Source organism: Sciurus vulgaris (genome assembly GCF_902686455.1).
Source record: "Sciurus vulgaris genome assembly, chromosome: 1".
Taxonomy (NCBI): Eukaryota; Metazoa; Chordata; class Mammalia; order Rodentia; family Sciuridae; genus Sciurus; species Sciurus vulgaris.
This window is the reverse complement of record NC_136461.1, coordinates 92,484,252-92,499,826: the sequence shown is the minus strand read 5'-3', so window position 1 is coordinate 92,499,826 and position 15,575 is coordinate 92,484,252. Positions and strand designations below refer to the sequence as shown.

The 15,575-nt window shown below is 31.4% G+C and overlaps 1 protein-coding gene across 1 annotated transcript in view; it reads left to right on the top strand.

The window, feature by feature from the left end:
• The window catches only part of COL11A1 (collagen type XI alpha 1 chain), a 243,926-nt gene that overhangs the window by 100,538 nt on the left and 127,813 nt on the right, over positions 1 to 15,575 (top strand). Inside the window, 8 exon segments of the mRNA XM_079133305.1 lie at positions 247 to 300; positions 841 to 885; positions 5,475 to 5,528; positions 6,685 to 6,729; positions 8,368 to 8,421; positions 8,503 to 8,547; positions 12,898 to 12,951; positions 14,716 to 14,823. Of these exon segments, the coding sequence (XP_078989431.1) occupies positions 247 to 300; positions 841 to 885; positions 5,475 to 5,528; positions 6,685 to 6,729; positions 8,368 to 8,421; positions 8,503 to 8,547; positions 12,898 to 12,951; positions 14,716 to 14,823 (459 nt within the window).

The following is a 15,575-nucleotide window of genomic DNA, read 5'->3' as shown; positions in this document are numbered from 1 at the left end:
ATCTCTAGAATCTGGGTATTAAGGACTTTTACTGCTAAATTTAAAATAAACATTCATTACAACATTTTGTTAATTATTTTAACTACCGCTAGCAGTAGTTAAAATAATAAAATTTCACTATTTTGCAGATGGTCTTGCAGAAAAACTGATTTGTGAACTACTTTTCAGATGAGGCAAAAAAAAACTCCAAACCATTATCTTGCAAAAAATGCCTTATTAAGGACTTTACATTTTCTTATTGTATAGGGTCCTCAAGGGGAGCCTGGGCCTCCAGGTCAGCAAGGGAATCCAGGACCTCAAGTAAGTCCATGCTTTTATAGCTCCTTTGAGACAATGGGGTAAAATGTTCTCTTTTCATGAGAAAATGGACAGCCTCAAAATTTTCTATGTAAGGCTAAAAATGTTTAAAATGTGAGTACTGGAAAATAATTCTTATTTTTCCCTTTTTATTTTTTTTAAATATAAACAAACTTTCAGAGGTCCCTTTCTTCCAAGAGAAAAATGAGTCATTCAGCATTCACAGAGTGCCAGGATCTATAGCCACACCTGTGGGAGGGTTCTGACTAGAATCACTTTACAGTCTCATTGCAAAAGAGAAGCTTGTGTAAAACTCCTCATAGTGTTCTCAAACTCTCCAGGGAGTCCAAAATATCTGTGTGTGTGTGTATGTGTGTGTGTGTGTGTGTGTGTCTACATATACATGTGTTTATTTATATATGTAGACATACACAGTGATTCTCATAACTCATTTCATATGCAGTGGAGAGCTAATAATTTACTATTTAAAAAATATATTCTTGTGATGTGATTGCTGACATGAAATAAATTCTTTTTAAATAGGGTCTTCCTGGTCCACAAGGTCCAATTGGTCCTCCGGGTGAAAAGGTAAATTACTCTGTTATTCTAGTAATCTCTGGTGAACAATTTGTGTTAATAGCCCTAGGCAGCTGTAAGGCCAGCCTTTTGTTCCTGATAAGATATTCTTATAGTACAGAACATAAGGAATTAATCTGAAGTTAAATCATGAGAATACAGTGTGAATAGAATTCATTCATCTTTAAACTGTGAATGACAAAGTTTTGCATAGTTACCATTTAAACAGCTTCCAAATGTTACATTCTCAGCTCTATTAATGTCAGAAACCTACTACCATGAATGAATGTTTTCTGTTTGATTCTCTTTTTTTTCCTCATTACTTGAAAAATGTGATTGGGTTTGTTTGCAACAAAGAGTTTGTAGTATAATCTCATTAAGAAGAATTGTGAACTTGTCACTGCCACTATTTCTCATTTATAATTGGCTAATGATGTCCTTGTTAATACCTCAATAACTGGATCAAAACAAATATAAATCTTTAATTAAAGAAATTTCTTTTCCCTGATCTCCTCTGCAAGATTCCCTGAGTAGTATATCCTGTTCACCATAGTTATAGCATAATAGTTGGCTAGCTGTAAGGATTTTTTCTTACCTATGTGTATTTTTATGAACACACCAATTTAAAAAAAACCTTTATTGAGGTGTAATTTATATATCACAAAATTCACTTGTTTCAAGTGTAAATGATTTCCAATAAACTTATAGAGCTGTGCCACAAGCTAATTTTAGAATCACCTCTAGAGAGAATTCTTGTGTCAATTTGCAATCCATATTCACCCCAACAAGACAACAGCTGCTTTACTTTCTTGATATAGATTTGCTTTTTCTGAATATTTCATACGATCAAAATATGTGAATTAATTTGATATATGGATTTAATCATATGGTCAATATAGTATATGACCTGTATGTCTAGTCTCTGTGATTTGTATAATGTTTTTCATGTTTATCTATGTGGTAGCACACATCAGTACTTTGATCCTTTTTATTGCCAAATAGTATTATATTTCCATGTTCTGCTTTCTTATTCAGCAGTTGCTGGTCATATGGGTAACTTATGCCTTTTAGCTTTTATCCATAAAATAGTGTTAGCTTGGCTCTTTGCATGCAAGTGTCTATATAGGCATGTTTTCATTTCCTTTTGATAGAGATCTAGGAGTTCTAGTCATGTGGTAAATTTACATTTAACATTTTAGGAAGCTTCTAAACTGCTTTCCAAAGTGGTTGCACCAATTTTTTGTTGTTGTTGTTTCCACTAAAATATGTAAGGATACTAGTTCCTCCATGTCCTTAATATTGTGTCTATTCTTATTTCTGATCATTCTTGTTATTGTGACAGTGTTTTATTGTGGGCTTAATTTGTATTTCCTTAATCAGTAGTGGTATTGAGCATATTGTTGTGTGCTTACTGGTTGTTTAACTTTTCTGTTAAAACATCTACTCAAATCCCTGGATTATACTGTAATTGATTTATTTATCTTATTGAGTTTAAGGATTAACATATCAAATTTAATTGCTCATTGAAGTACTTTTTTTTCTGTAGATTTTTTTTCTATGTGGTTGCAGTATAGGAGTGTTTTTGGAAAATATCCTGTGAATTCAAAACTTTAGGTTCTCAAGGTGATTTTAAACCTTTACTTTAGATCAACAATTGCAATCTGGGCCACTCCTAACTTTTATATTAGCTCATCATAATAAACATCATATTTGTTATAGATTGCACTTGATGCATATATCTATTAAATTTTTGACCATAACTTTGTCATACATAACCTGAATTATTAGGAGAAATTTGTTTTTAAGAAACATTGACATATCTGAATTTCCTTTGTTGAGCTAAAGATAAAATATAAGATTTTTTTCACTGCACTTTTACTGGTAAGAAGAGAGCTATCTTAAGTATATGCTGCTACTGTCTCTGTTCTTCACTTATTCAACTTGTAAATTTAAAAACAATCTTTTTCCATCAAAAGAAGAAAGGAACTTATGAACATGAGGGAAAAACATTTTAGTTACATTGCAGCTATCTAATATATTTTGTATGGCATATATATTAAAAAGTAAACATGATCTGGCTTTATCTTTCTTCATGATATAGTATGATCTGGCTCAAGAGCTTTGTTTCCCAAACTGCTAGTGAATGGTAATTTTTAATTGTTTAATAAGATAATCATAATTTACATATAATTAATTAATATCATATTTTTAATATCCAAGAACTTTTATATATTTTATCTTAGGTTATTATAGCTTTTATCATATTGGTGACGAAATATCACATAACATTTGTTACTCATACTGGATAAGACAACTATATTTTTCTGACATTTTTTATAAGTATACTGAATATTTCCTGTGATTTATGAGTTCAGTATTCACATCATTCATATGTTAATTGCTTTGCCAAAAAAATGACATAACTCTATGAGCTCAGTATAAAACAGCATGACACAAAATAAATATCCATTAGTGGAAGGGACTTTGAAGATACGGATGTGGGCTTGGAATCATTTGACTTGCAACTTTGTCACACATTAACAGATAATGATATTTCATGAGATTCATTGAGACAAAGAGGATAATGCATATAAATTGCTCAACACAGTGCATAGATGCACTCTATAAATTTTAACTATTTTATTAAAATCTAAACAGAATGACATTTATTTATTTTTATTCCTACTTCTCCAGGGAAACATCAAGCAGTTTAAAAGCAGACAAAACATTCTGCTGTCATGGAACTTCCATTTTAAAAGAGATGGATTGATTTCAATTTGATTAAAAAATCATCTTATAGTGCAAGAGTTTTAATATTTCTTGTTTACCCTCCAATATATATCAACAGAAAAGATCCAAGTACTGCTCACCAAGTTGTCATAGAAATAACAAATCTGCTGATAACAATAATTAATGAACTTGTACTCTGTGAGCTACATTTTGTTCTAAAGAAATAAGACAAGTGTCCTGAGAGTAAAAGGTAATTTAGGTGATACACAAAATGCTGCCATTAAATATTTAGTGTTTTGTAATAATTATTACATAATGTTAAATGACTGGACTGAATATGACTTATAGATTGGTGAAGGGGATTGAAATTTTTAAGTACTTTAAATGAAAAGCAATTAATTGTAGTTACAAATCATAATTTTTTTAATTAAAAAGGTATTTTTATTTATTTATTTTTTGCTTCATACGGATTGAGGTGATGCTTTCCTGTAAAACTTCATAATATCAGTCAACATGAACACAATGCTTATCTTAAGTACTCTCTGAGAATCAGAAATCTCTAAACTATCTAGCATTTAGACTTGCTTATGTGTCCCTGCCTTTTCAATTGGTTTTAAGTCCTAACTAATAAGTGCATCAAAAAGTTAATAATCTCAATATAGTACCTACTTTTCTCCCAAGGAAGTGTATACTTCTTGCAATGTTGACTATTACCATTTTTCAAACTTAGCAACGGTCATGTTAAATAAAATTTGAAACCCTCTGTGGTTAACAGGAATTAGAGAGATCCGTTGAACAAATATTTAATTTTTTATCATTTGTTAGTTGCATATTAGGTTACGTAATTTTACATAAAAACAGATTTGTTTTTCTTCATGTTGTGAATAATTTTCACATATTAACTTATGTTACTGAAAATGTTTTAATAATTAGTGTATTTCACCATACTCTGAAATTATAGTCATTTGTCACTAAACAGGATACAGTCTGAGAAATCCATCATTAGGCCAGCCATTGTATTCTTGTGTAAATATCATGGCATACACTAATCCACAAACCTGCATGGCAAAGTCAGTCACTTGTGTTGCAGTCGAGATGTGGTAAATAGATGGATCAGACTGCTGCCAGCATGATACAGCATACTGTTTTAAAGTAAATTTTTTTAAATAGAAGGATTACATTCTAAAATAATGATAAAAGTATAATATAATAATACATAAGCCAGTAATATAATTAATTTATTATTTTCTCAAATTACGTACTGCATGTATTAAATGTATAGTACCTTTATGTAGCTGGCAACATTGTATTCTTGTTTGATATCACCACAAATATGCGAGTAATGAATTTCACTAGGACCTTAAGATGGTTATGACATTGCTAGGTGACAGTGTTTCAGCTCCATTATAATCTTATGGGACCACCATTGAGCATGTGGTCCATCATTATCCAAAATATGGGGCTCATGACTGTATTTGAATTGGCATATGTTAACATTATTGATGGAAAAAACAAATGTTTACCTTGTCATTGTTCTAAGTCAATGGATTGTTAAGTTGTACTTTCCCTTTTATTCTCTAAGCTCCAGTGTGTTATGGCATTTAAAAACTAATTTATTATATTTATAAAGAACACATTTAAGGTTACTATGCAGGCTAAACTAGCATATTTTTGACATATTGGAAATTGGATTTTCATTTATACCATTTTTCCACATAAAATGTTAAAAAGTTATTTAAATGTTTATTACTTGTAATTAGAAACCATTGTCTCAAGAATATTGCTAGTGCTATATTGCTATGTACACAGTCAGAGCTTTTCATTATTTTTATTTCTTAAAATAAAATATTCTCTTTTCACTATTTTATTAGGGACCCCAAGGAAAACCAGGTCTTGCTGGACTTCCTGGTGCTGATGGACCACCTGTAAGTACTAGTTACCTGGTCATTACGTTTTCTATATAGTATCTTCAAAAGTAGATTTTACATGTGTTTCAGAAATGATTGTATGTAGTCTGTAATAAAAGTAAATTGAGCCAGTAATTAAACATTGATCTTTTCAAAACTACATTTTATCATGTCACTTCTGAATTGCAAAATCTTTAATGAGCTCACATTGGCCTCCAGATAAACTAATATTGGCACTGTAGACCAGAACCTTCCAGAATCTTCAACTTTTCTACTCTCTCATGAAGCATTAGCTCCAGAAAGACAGATTCACTCACATTTTCTAGGCATTCTTTAAATTTTCTGTGATTCCTTGAGTCCACTTCTTTTAATGCAAAGCACTTACCCACTGTTCTTTCCTTACATCTTTTTCCCAAAAGTTCAGATGAAGCTCCAAAACATTTCATAAATTTCCTCAGACAATATCTGTGAAAATTCCTCAGACCTCGGGATTTATTCCTTCTTTGGAAATATACCAATATTTATTATTTCTCTACATGTGGTAATAAATAATGTAAAAATGCAATATCTACCTTGTTATTTTAAAAAGTGTATTATTTATGCATTTTTTTCTCTTCAGTCTACTTACTGTGATTTGTAAGAGTCAGGATATGAGATTTCATCCTGCTTCTACTTGTCATTAAGTGTGATTGTCATGCAGCTGTACATTTCTACTTACTGAATATGAATAACTTGATTATTAGCAGTATTAATGTTTATGTCTTTGCTTTATTTTTAGATTTTCTATTTACATGCTTTTCTTTCCTTATGAATATGTACATACCATCACTAATAGATCTGCAGAATATAAGGCAATTAAAATATCTGTATATAAGACTCTAATTGAGATTGGATTTAAATCTTTAATGAGCAATATGTATTGTTATTCATGCTTTTTCAAAACTTTCTTAATAGCATTCCATATTTACTGAAATATGTATAATTTAATGATTCTTTCTAAATGCTACCATTGCCTATGGTATTTAAAGATACAAAAATGGACACAAAAAGCTCAACGTTTTCTAAAAAAATAGAATATGATCTCAATAGATTTGAACAAAAGGAAGAATTTTGTAGTATTATCAACTACCATTAATATTGCATTTTGCTGAGATGTACTTTTCTATATATATAGGGTCATCCTGGAAAAGAAGGCCAGTCTGGAGAAAAGGGTGCTCTGGTAGGTTACCAAGTATTCATTTAAATGTTCTATCAACTTATCTTTAAGAAAAGAAGAAATGCCTTGATTTGTTCATCTCTATAGTATATATTTTTCTGAGCTCACAAAGGGATAGGAGAATATTAGAAATGATAAAAACATTTCATTTCTTTTTTGAGTATGCTTTTAATATCTGAAAAAATTTTCCTAACATTTTAATATAAATTGAGTCCCTATATTTATTTTTGACATAATAAACAGGCATGCCTTGGATAGACAACTTTTAATTTTATATGTTTGTAAAATAGATTGTAATCTCTTTTTTAAAAATATTTTATAGTTAAGAATAGTACATATTTTGCATATATATAGTATAAATGGAATAAATTATCATGCTAATAATTAAATTGAACAAAAATTGCTGAATATTATTAAACTGTTTATGTTACTCCAATTTTATCATTATTTATTACTTTTATTACTTTATTTATTACTTTTAACCAAGAGGATATTAAATTTTAAGTGTAGTGAGTCTCAAAATATCTAATGAAAGCTTTTTCAATAAGCTTAGTAAGTATGCTTAGTACTATCCAGATTATAGTAGCAGGGATAGAATCATTTTTGTTTAGAGTTGCTATTTTTGAATTGCCATTAAAATGGCATTAAAATTCTCAGCATTACTGCAAAGTAGCAAGTTACATATTATTTATTGTTTCCATTACATGTACTAGACAAGTGAAGCCAACTAAGGGAAATACATAATTTTTATCACATTACTCATCATGGGAATGCTACAATTTTATACAAAATGTTTATTGATTGGAAATCATTAATTTTGTTTGTAAATTTATAATTTTCTACTGTATTCAATGAGCATGATGAGATTTTTCAGGTTAAAATTTTGTTATTAATTATCTAAATATTTTGTGTACATATATTGGATGATTTAGGTATTAGTCTGTTTTCTGTTGCTGTAACAAATGCTTGAGGCTGAGTAAAATATAATAAAAACAGGTTATTTATCTCACAGTTTGGGGGTTCAAGATCAAGTGATCTTATAAATTTGGTCTCTGGTGAAGGACCTCTTGACTGCTTCCTAACACAATAGATGGCATCATGGCAAGACTGCTTATGAGAAAGAGAAATTAAATGATAAGATACAAAGCTAGAGATATTCAGGGACCAGGCTTTGTATTTTATAGTAACCTGCTCTCCTAGGAACTAACAGGGTCTGTGAGAATTTCATTAATTTTTTCCAAGAGCAGAACTACAATAATAATTCCCAACAACCTAACCACCTCTCACTAGATTCCTCTTCTTAAAGGGTCTACTCCTGTTAACATTAACACACAAGAGACCAAGCTTCTAGCACACGAATCTTTGGAGAACACTCAAACCTTATGCAAATCACAGGAAGACATTATTTTTAGCATGAATGTGATATAGTAAGTTTATGTGAGTAGTGCTATAGTGCTAGTCATATGGCTTGTTTATTACATCTGACTCTAGAAACAAATAATAAAATATCCAAGAAATCTTTACCAAATATTAATATAGAAAAATACCATATTTTTATAGGTTATTTGGTAAAATTATAGTATGTGAATAAGTAGCATTGTCAAAGTATCATACATTTAAATTATAATGATTCTCTTTTAGGGTCCCCCTGGTCCTCAAGGTCCTATTGGCTACCCTGGTCCTCGAGGAGTAAAGGTAAATGTTAAGTTGTTTCTACATTATTTTATTTCAATGTAAAACATGATAGTAATTTAATATTTGTAATTTATTCCATAGGGAGCAGATGGCGTCAGAGGTCTCAAGGGATCTAAAGGTGAAAAGGTAAAATTTAATTGTTAGATGATTTTTTAAATTATTTTTTTATTTTTACAGGCTGCATTTTGATTCATTGCATACAAATGGGTTATAACTTTTTTGTTTCTATGGTTGTACACAATGTAGATTCACACCATTTGTGTAATCATACATGTACATAGGGTAGATGATTTTTAATTTCTATGTATCTAGTGTATAAAATTTAAGGTTCTCCAACATGTGTTTCATTTATCAAATATACTGAGTGATTATTTACATATTAGACAATGTGAGTCTAATTTTGTATACCATATCCTGGAATCTGTTATGGGACGCAACTTCAGAATAGACCAGTCACCACTGAGAAGTCCAAATTTGAGTCTTTATTAAGCTGGCCAGCTAAATGTCTCACACAATGCCCCCAAAAATGGATATTGGGAGAACAGCCCCAATCACAGGGTTTTAGGGGTTCTTATACTAAAAATCACATCAATATTAAGTGTCTGTTGCTATGATTCGAAATTACAAACTAACATCATGAGATAACCAACAGAGGGAGAAGTGGGTCAAAATGACCCTTACCTAGGTACAAACTAAAGAATGGTTACTAACATCCACACAATCACTGTTCACATGGTACAGTGTTTAGGAGCAATAGGAATCAAAAGAGAGCAATTTTTCTTTACATAGGAATTGTCATTCTGTATTGTTAAACATGTCACACTAAGTAACTGACAGAGGCAGGGCGTTCCCATGGGAGAAGCTTATTTCCTACATGACATGGAGTCTCAGAGCAAAATGGAGTCTGTCTGGCCTATATCATTCTCAGGGAACCAGATCTGTTTAACTCATCACAGAATCTAAAAAAAACCCAAAATAACAACAGAAAAACCCTATAGTCTAAGGAGAGTGCTAAAGAACAGAGGCAAAAGTGTGCCATACAGAGTTAGTCTTGTATCCCTTTTTTTCTTACATATATTTAACTTTGCAAATCATAGGATTTGCTACCGTGTTTGGGCAATATCCAATTTTATGCTTATATAACTCTTTTCTAAAATCCCCAAAATTCATAAACTGAAATGTATTATAAAACAACTGGAAGAAAGGAAGGCTTACCATGTGATGCTACTATACACAAAGAAGAGTATTAGCAAGAGGGAAATAAAATTAAAACCAGGGAGAGGTAGATGAGAGAATTTATCTTAGACTGTGCATGAATACTGCATTTGTAGACCAATTGGCTTTGGCTAAGGAACATGAAATTCAGATTTTTTTCAGGTAAATGTTTAATAGGAAAGGAGAGTCCCAAATCCTTCAAAGATTATTTTGAAATGTAAAGGAAATGGCATTAACTAGAATCATATTGGATTAATTTTTACTACTAAATTGCATAAAAAAATTAAAAACAACATGGAGGCTTGAAGTATAAAATCTTAATATAACATTTAATGTTGTTTCCAAGGGCAATCATTTATTTCCACAGTCATAGTACTACAAAATGGCCCATAAGTAGCAATAGGGAATGGATAGCAAGGAGAGATCCCTTTCTCATACACATTAAAATTTATATTTTCTGGAAAGAACAAACTACTGAGATGCAGTAAAGGGTGCCGTACATTGTTGTAGGACAAATGTGCAGATTGAATGAGCTCAGCAACTTGGATGATGATGCCAGTTCATCCTGATCAGCACTGATGGTTGTTGAGCCGTGTCCTACTGAGCTTGTGGTGGGACAGAGTGACGGTTCAGATAGTGGTAATTTGCAATTATTTGGAGTATGTCCATGTAAAAAACTGTTGTCCTCATTTAGGATTTTGTGACTGTGCTAGAAAGAGGGTAGTTGCAAAGTGACAGAGGTAAGTAAAACTATAGATGATGAGAAACATGTGAGGAAAAACACAATTAAAAAAAAATACATACATTGCTTGTATGTAGGAAATATCTTGAGATTGTTGGTTGTTTTGAGTAGCATATCATTTCAGAAGAAACAAGTGTATATACAGGAAAGTACTTAAATTTGTAAATTTGTAGTCAAAAGTTATGGATTCTGATTCAATTCCCATACTAAAGAGATGAGTAATCTGAAAGATTACTCTCCCTGAGCCTCATTTTAAATCTCTAAAATAAGATTTTTCTAAAAAAATTCTAAGGGGGTTTGGGGATATAACTCTGTTGGGTAGCATGCTTGCCTTGAAAGCACAAGGCCCTAGGTTCAATCCCCAGCACTGAAAAAAAAAAAAAAAAAAAAAAATCTAAGGTGTTTCCAACTGTTTTGTTTTTATTTTTTCCAACATACTTATCAAATAGTATTTTATTTCCCTTGCTTTTTTTCTTTTCCCTTTTTCTGAAGATTACTTCAAATCTGATAATTTTAGGATTAGAAATATTAATATCTTGTTTTGTCATTTGTTTAAAGATTTGCCTAAAGAATTTGAATCATATATTGTTTTCCTTAATTGTGCACCTGACAACAAAGTTTGACAGAAGCAGCATCCCTTTTACTGGTTCCAGCTCCAAGTAAATAAATAAATAAATAAATAAATAAGTCTGCTTGAAACAATCCTAAGGTCAGTTACTGATTCTTGGAGTACAGTATTTCTTAAACTAAACTTGGCAACTGTGTAATTGCCTTTCTCTCCAGGGAGAAGGTAGTGAAGACAACAGTTAATAGGAAGTTAAGTGGTCATTTTCAGCTCTCATGCCTCAGCCATTGCTCCAGCTACATTCAGTATAGAGAAAATTCTGCCTCTTTCAAGGTCATTTCACCACAAGAACATGAAAACCTTAAACTTTCCTCCTGAGGAAAACTTCTACTGTCAGTTAGACAAGATAGTGGTTTGAATCACTTTTTCTAGTTTTAGCGCTCACACTCAAATTGCCGGGTATTTGATATTTTCTGAACCTTCATGTACCTTGCCAAACTCCCACTGGAGCATGAATAATTTCCAAATGTTTCTTTGGTAAATGTTTATGCAATATCATGGTTTCAAAAGTCAAAAATACATTAGATACTAGAAACTCAGTGGGTATTTAGACATGATTCTTACCTCTAGTATTTAGTGGAAAAGTGATTTCTGATCTACTCAGAACAGTAAGTCATATTGTTGCAATAAGAAACATAGCTGGGACACATTGAATGGACGGATTAATTTTAGGAGAAAAAGTTTGAGGTCAGGTAACACTTCTTAGCAAAATCATGAGCTGCATCATGAAAAGAGTGAAATATCACCAGATGTGCAGAGAAAGGAAAGCATTTGCAGGCATGTTAGGAATGAAAACACAATAACTTAGTTTTTCTAGAATACAATCCCAAGTCTTGGGTGGAGATGGAGGGGGAATTCAAGACAAAAATCTGATGAAATGGACAAGAGCTAGATCATAGTGTGGTAGGGGGCAGCTTATATTCATCATTACCCATTTGAAAACACTGAGGAATATAAAAATGAAAGTAATGTGATCAATTTTGTATTTGAGAGAGATTATTTTGCGAGTAGAATGGGGAGATAAATGTGTATGTCCTTTCTAGCTTTGTTCTCAGACCCAGACTAAAGTGTCCTTTCCTCCAGCTCTGAAAATTGTATCCATTTTGTACTACAAATAAAATGTCAAACCACCTATCATACATCTCCTTCACAACTTGACTCAAAAACACCAGCACCACCAGCATACCATCATCAACTTCTTCTTCTTCAACATCATCTTGTCTTTCTTCTCTTTCCCATTCTACTTCATTCATACCAAAATTAATGCAAATGTTCTATCTTCTGTGTTTTGTTTAAAACAAAAACCTTAAAATATCCCACAGTGTTTTCAATATATGAATTGCTCACTTAATGTTATTGAATACATAAATGATCATCCTCTAGAAATTTATTTTTTTCTTGAAATTAAGAGATAGTAAAGTTGTTCATGAATCTTTCAGATTTCAGTAGGAACAATAGGAAATATTTCTATAACCCCAATGCCTCCACTGCTAAATGATGCCTAGTTTTAAGCATCTCTGCCTGTGCATAAGATACTACAATTAGCAGTCTGTACATATGAAGGATATTCTTTTTTCTTCCTATTCTCACCTGAAGAGATTATAATGTAAAAATCATGTTAAATTAGAAGGCATTCATCTAAAGCAAAGGATATTAAATGCATAATGTAAAATTCTTTGGTAAAAATTAGTAAATTAAGGGTAAAAACATTTTGATAGACTAAGACTTTGTAATCCATGTTGAATGATAATTATTATATATTTACTTTTTCTTTATTTAAATAGCATAAGATATATGCTAATTTACCTAATTATTAGCACTCATTTTACATAACCATATTTTAGATTTTTACACCTGCCTGACTAAACTCTTGTTCATTCCATGTACTTTTTAGGGTGAAGATGGCTTTCCAGGATTCAAAGGTGACATGGGTCTTAAAGGTGACAGAGTGAGTAAAAAGAAAACTCGTACTAATACATAAAATTACATATTATATATGAATTCTAATCTTTAAAAATAGCAAGTGCAGGATAAATAAAATGTATTAAGATTTTGCTCATTTGGGTTTTACATGAATATCACACATTTTAAGTTTTGTGGAAATAGTATAGTACCACTTATTTTTTAGACATTATGTTAAATTTTTCATTTCTCCTATGAAACACACAGATGCACACATTTCCATACACATGCTTTTCTACTAACAATGGGATTATATCCCAATAAACTCATTATGTGTTGAAAATATTGTGAATTAAAATTACACTTCAAGTGTGTAACCTACTGCATATCAGCTTAGCAGCACAATGTACTGTGGAATATTAGTTGTTTATCTTGCTGGTCACATGTTTGGCTGAGAGCTGAGCCTTTCTATGGCTGCCCAGCAACTTGAGAGAATAGCAAACCACACATGATAGCCTGGGAATAGAAAATCCAAAATATGAAGTATGGTTTCTATGGAATGCACATTGCTTTTTCCCCAAGGTAAAATAGAAGAATTTTAATTTGAACCATTGTAAGTTGGGGACTGTCTGTATAATATATACTTTGTGTATGTTATATACAGTCCCTGACTTACAATTTTTGACATTATGATTCTTCAAATTTATGATTTGTACCATTTTTGTTCTATTTTGTTCTATTTTTCACTCTTTATGTAGTATTCAGTAAATTGAATGAGATACTCAGCACTATATTATGAAACAAGCTGTGTTAGAGGGTTTAGTCAACTGTAGACTACTGTAAATGTTCTGAGCACTTTTACAGTAGGCTGGGTTTAGCTATGAATTTTCATAGGTCAGGTGTATTAAATGCATTTTGATTTAGGATATTTTCAGCTCACATGGATTTATTGAGATATAACCCTTTCGTAAGTCAAGAAGCATCTGAATATGACTGAGTATTATTGTGTCTAGACACAGTTTTAGAATACAATTATTAAATTACATTAAGTAATTTGATAGGCTTGTTCTAAATTTAGTTCTTCTGTAGTGAACTGTGCTGCCTAGAAACTTCCTATCTGCAACTTTTGTAAATTTTCAGTAATCTTGAATTTCAGGGTCTAAGAATAGAATTTTTTCTCTGGATATGAGCACTAAAAAACAAAAAAATAGTTTTATTTATCTAAAGCAAATTAGATGCTTTATTGGGAATATTTCTTTTATAACTAATCTAATGTACCTGTACCTCTGAGTGAAAAAGCATACTGTAGAAGACCTTGGTTTTGCCCAAATTCACATAACATGTGTTTGGGATGGGAGACAATAACTTTGAATCTCAGTTCCTAATTCCTTAAAGATAAAAATAAAATCTAAAATGAAAATAGTTTTTCTTGTGTTTCAAATAATGATTTCCAAAGTAGCTTTCAATCTTTATTCTTATTGCTTTCTCTTTCAGTCTCTCTCTGCCTGTGTCTCTTTCTTTGTCTCTGTCATATCTGTGTCATTCTCTAACACAGATGTCTTAAAAGCAAGATAACATCGTATATGTTAGCTTCTGACTTCTGAAGATTTTCAGTATGTTGTTATATTTAGTTGTTTATTCAGAAATGGAGCAATTGAAGAAGTCAAACCCTTGTAAACTCCCCTGTCAAACATAAAACATGAATAAACAAACCAGAAGTTGAAGAATCTGACTCTCCAATAGATTAGAATCTCTGCCTGTTAGGATTCATATATGTTTTAAGTTACAAGATGTTATCTCTATACTTCAGGGAGAAGTTGGTCAAATTGGTCCAAGAGGAGAAGATGGTCCTGAAGGCCCCAAAGGTCGTGCAGGTCCCACTGGAGACCCAGGTCCTTCTGGTCAAGCGGGAGAGAAGGTTGGTGAAACTCTAAATGTACAGGTCCTTATGGAAGATGCTTCACTGCCCTCTTAAATACTTTTCATCACTGATGTCAGGAAGCTAAAGGAATCTGTTAGATTTCAATTTGATTCATATACTATCCAGAGTATAATCATGAGAAGAGCACATTTATCTCTTTTCACTCATGCTTATTTTCTTGATCCCTCTGCTCTCCTCAGCCATACGGGATCAACTCTTCAGAATTAGATGCTGAGAAATTAAGAATGAAAAAAGGATGAAAGAGTCAATAAAAGACGTTCTCTGCTTATTGTTTTGGATCAAGTAGAATCATTTTTATATCTCAAACCAAAATATACAATATGTTTAACCATATATTTTCACTGGATAAGTATTTTTAAAAATATTTATTTTCAGGCCTATTTTCAAGAAATTTTAATTCAGGTTGACACAAGCATCTCTTGGAGTTTGAAACATACCTAGAAAATTCCGATATTCATTGTTCTGAGAAACAGTGTATGTATGAAAAATACTTGCAATCACTGCATTTACATTTAAATGTAACATGAGGCAATGTTAAAATTATATCTCAGGACCATTTAGTGAAGATTAACTTTTAAAAATATTCCATGAAGTTAAATTGAAAAGAAAAAAATAGCTAGAAATATCTATGGTAAATATTATCCCATTATGCACACTAAAGCAAATATGTTTAGATTCTGGTGGTGAAATTTAAATGATTTCTCTATTTTTATACATACATACATCTA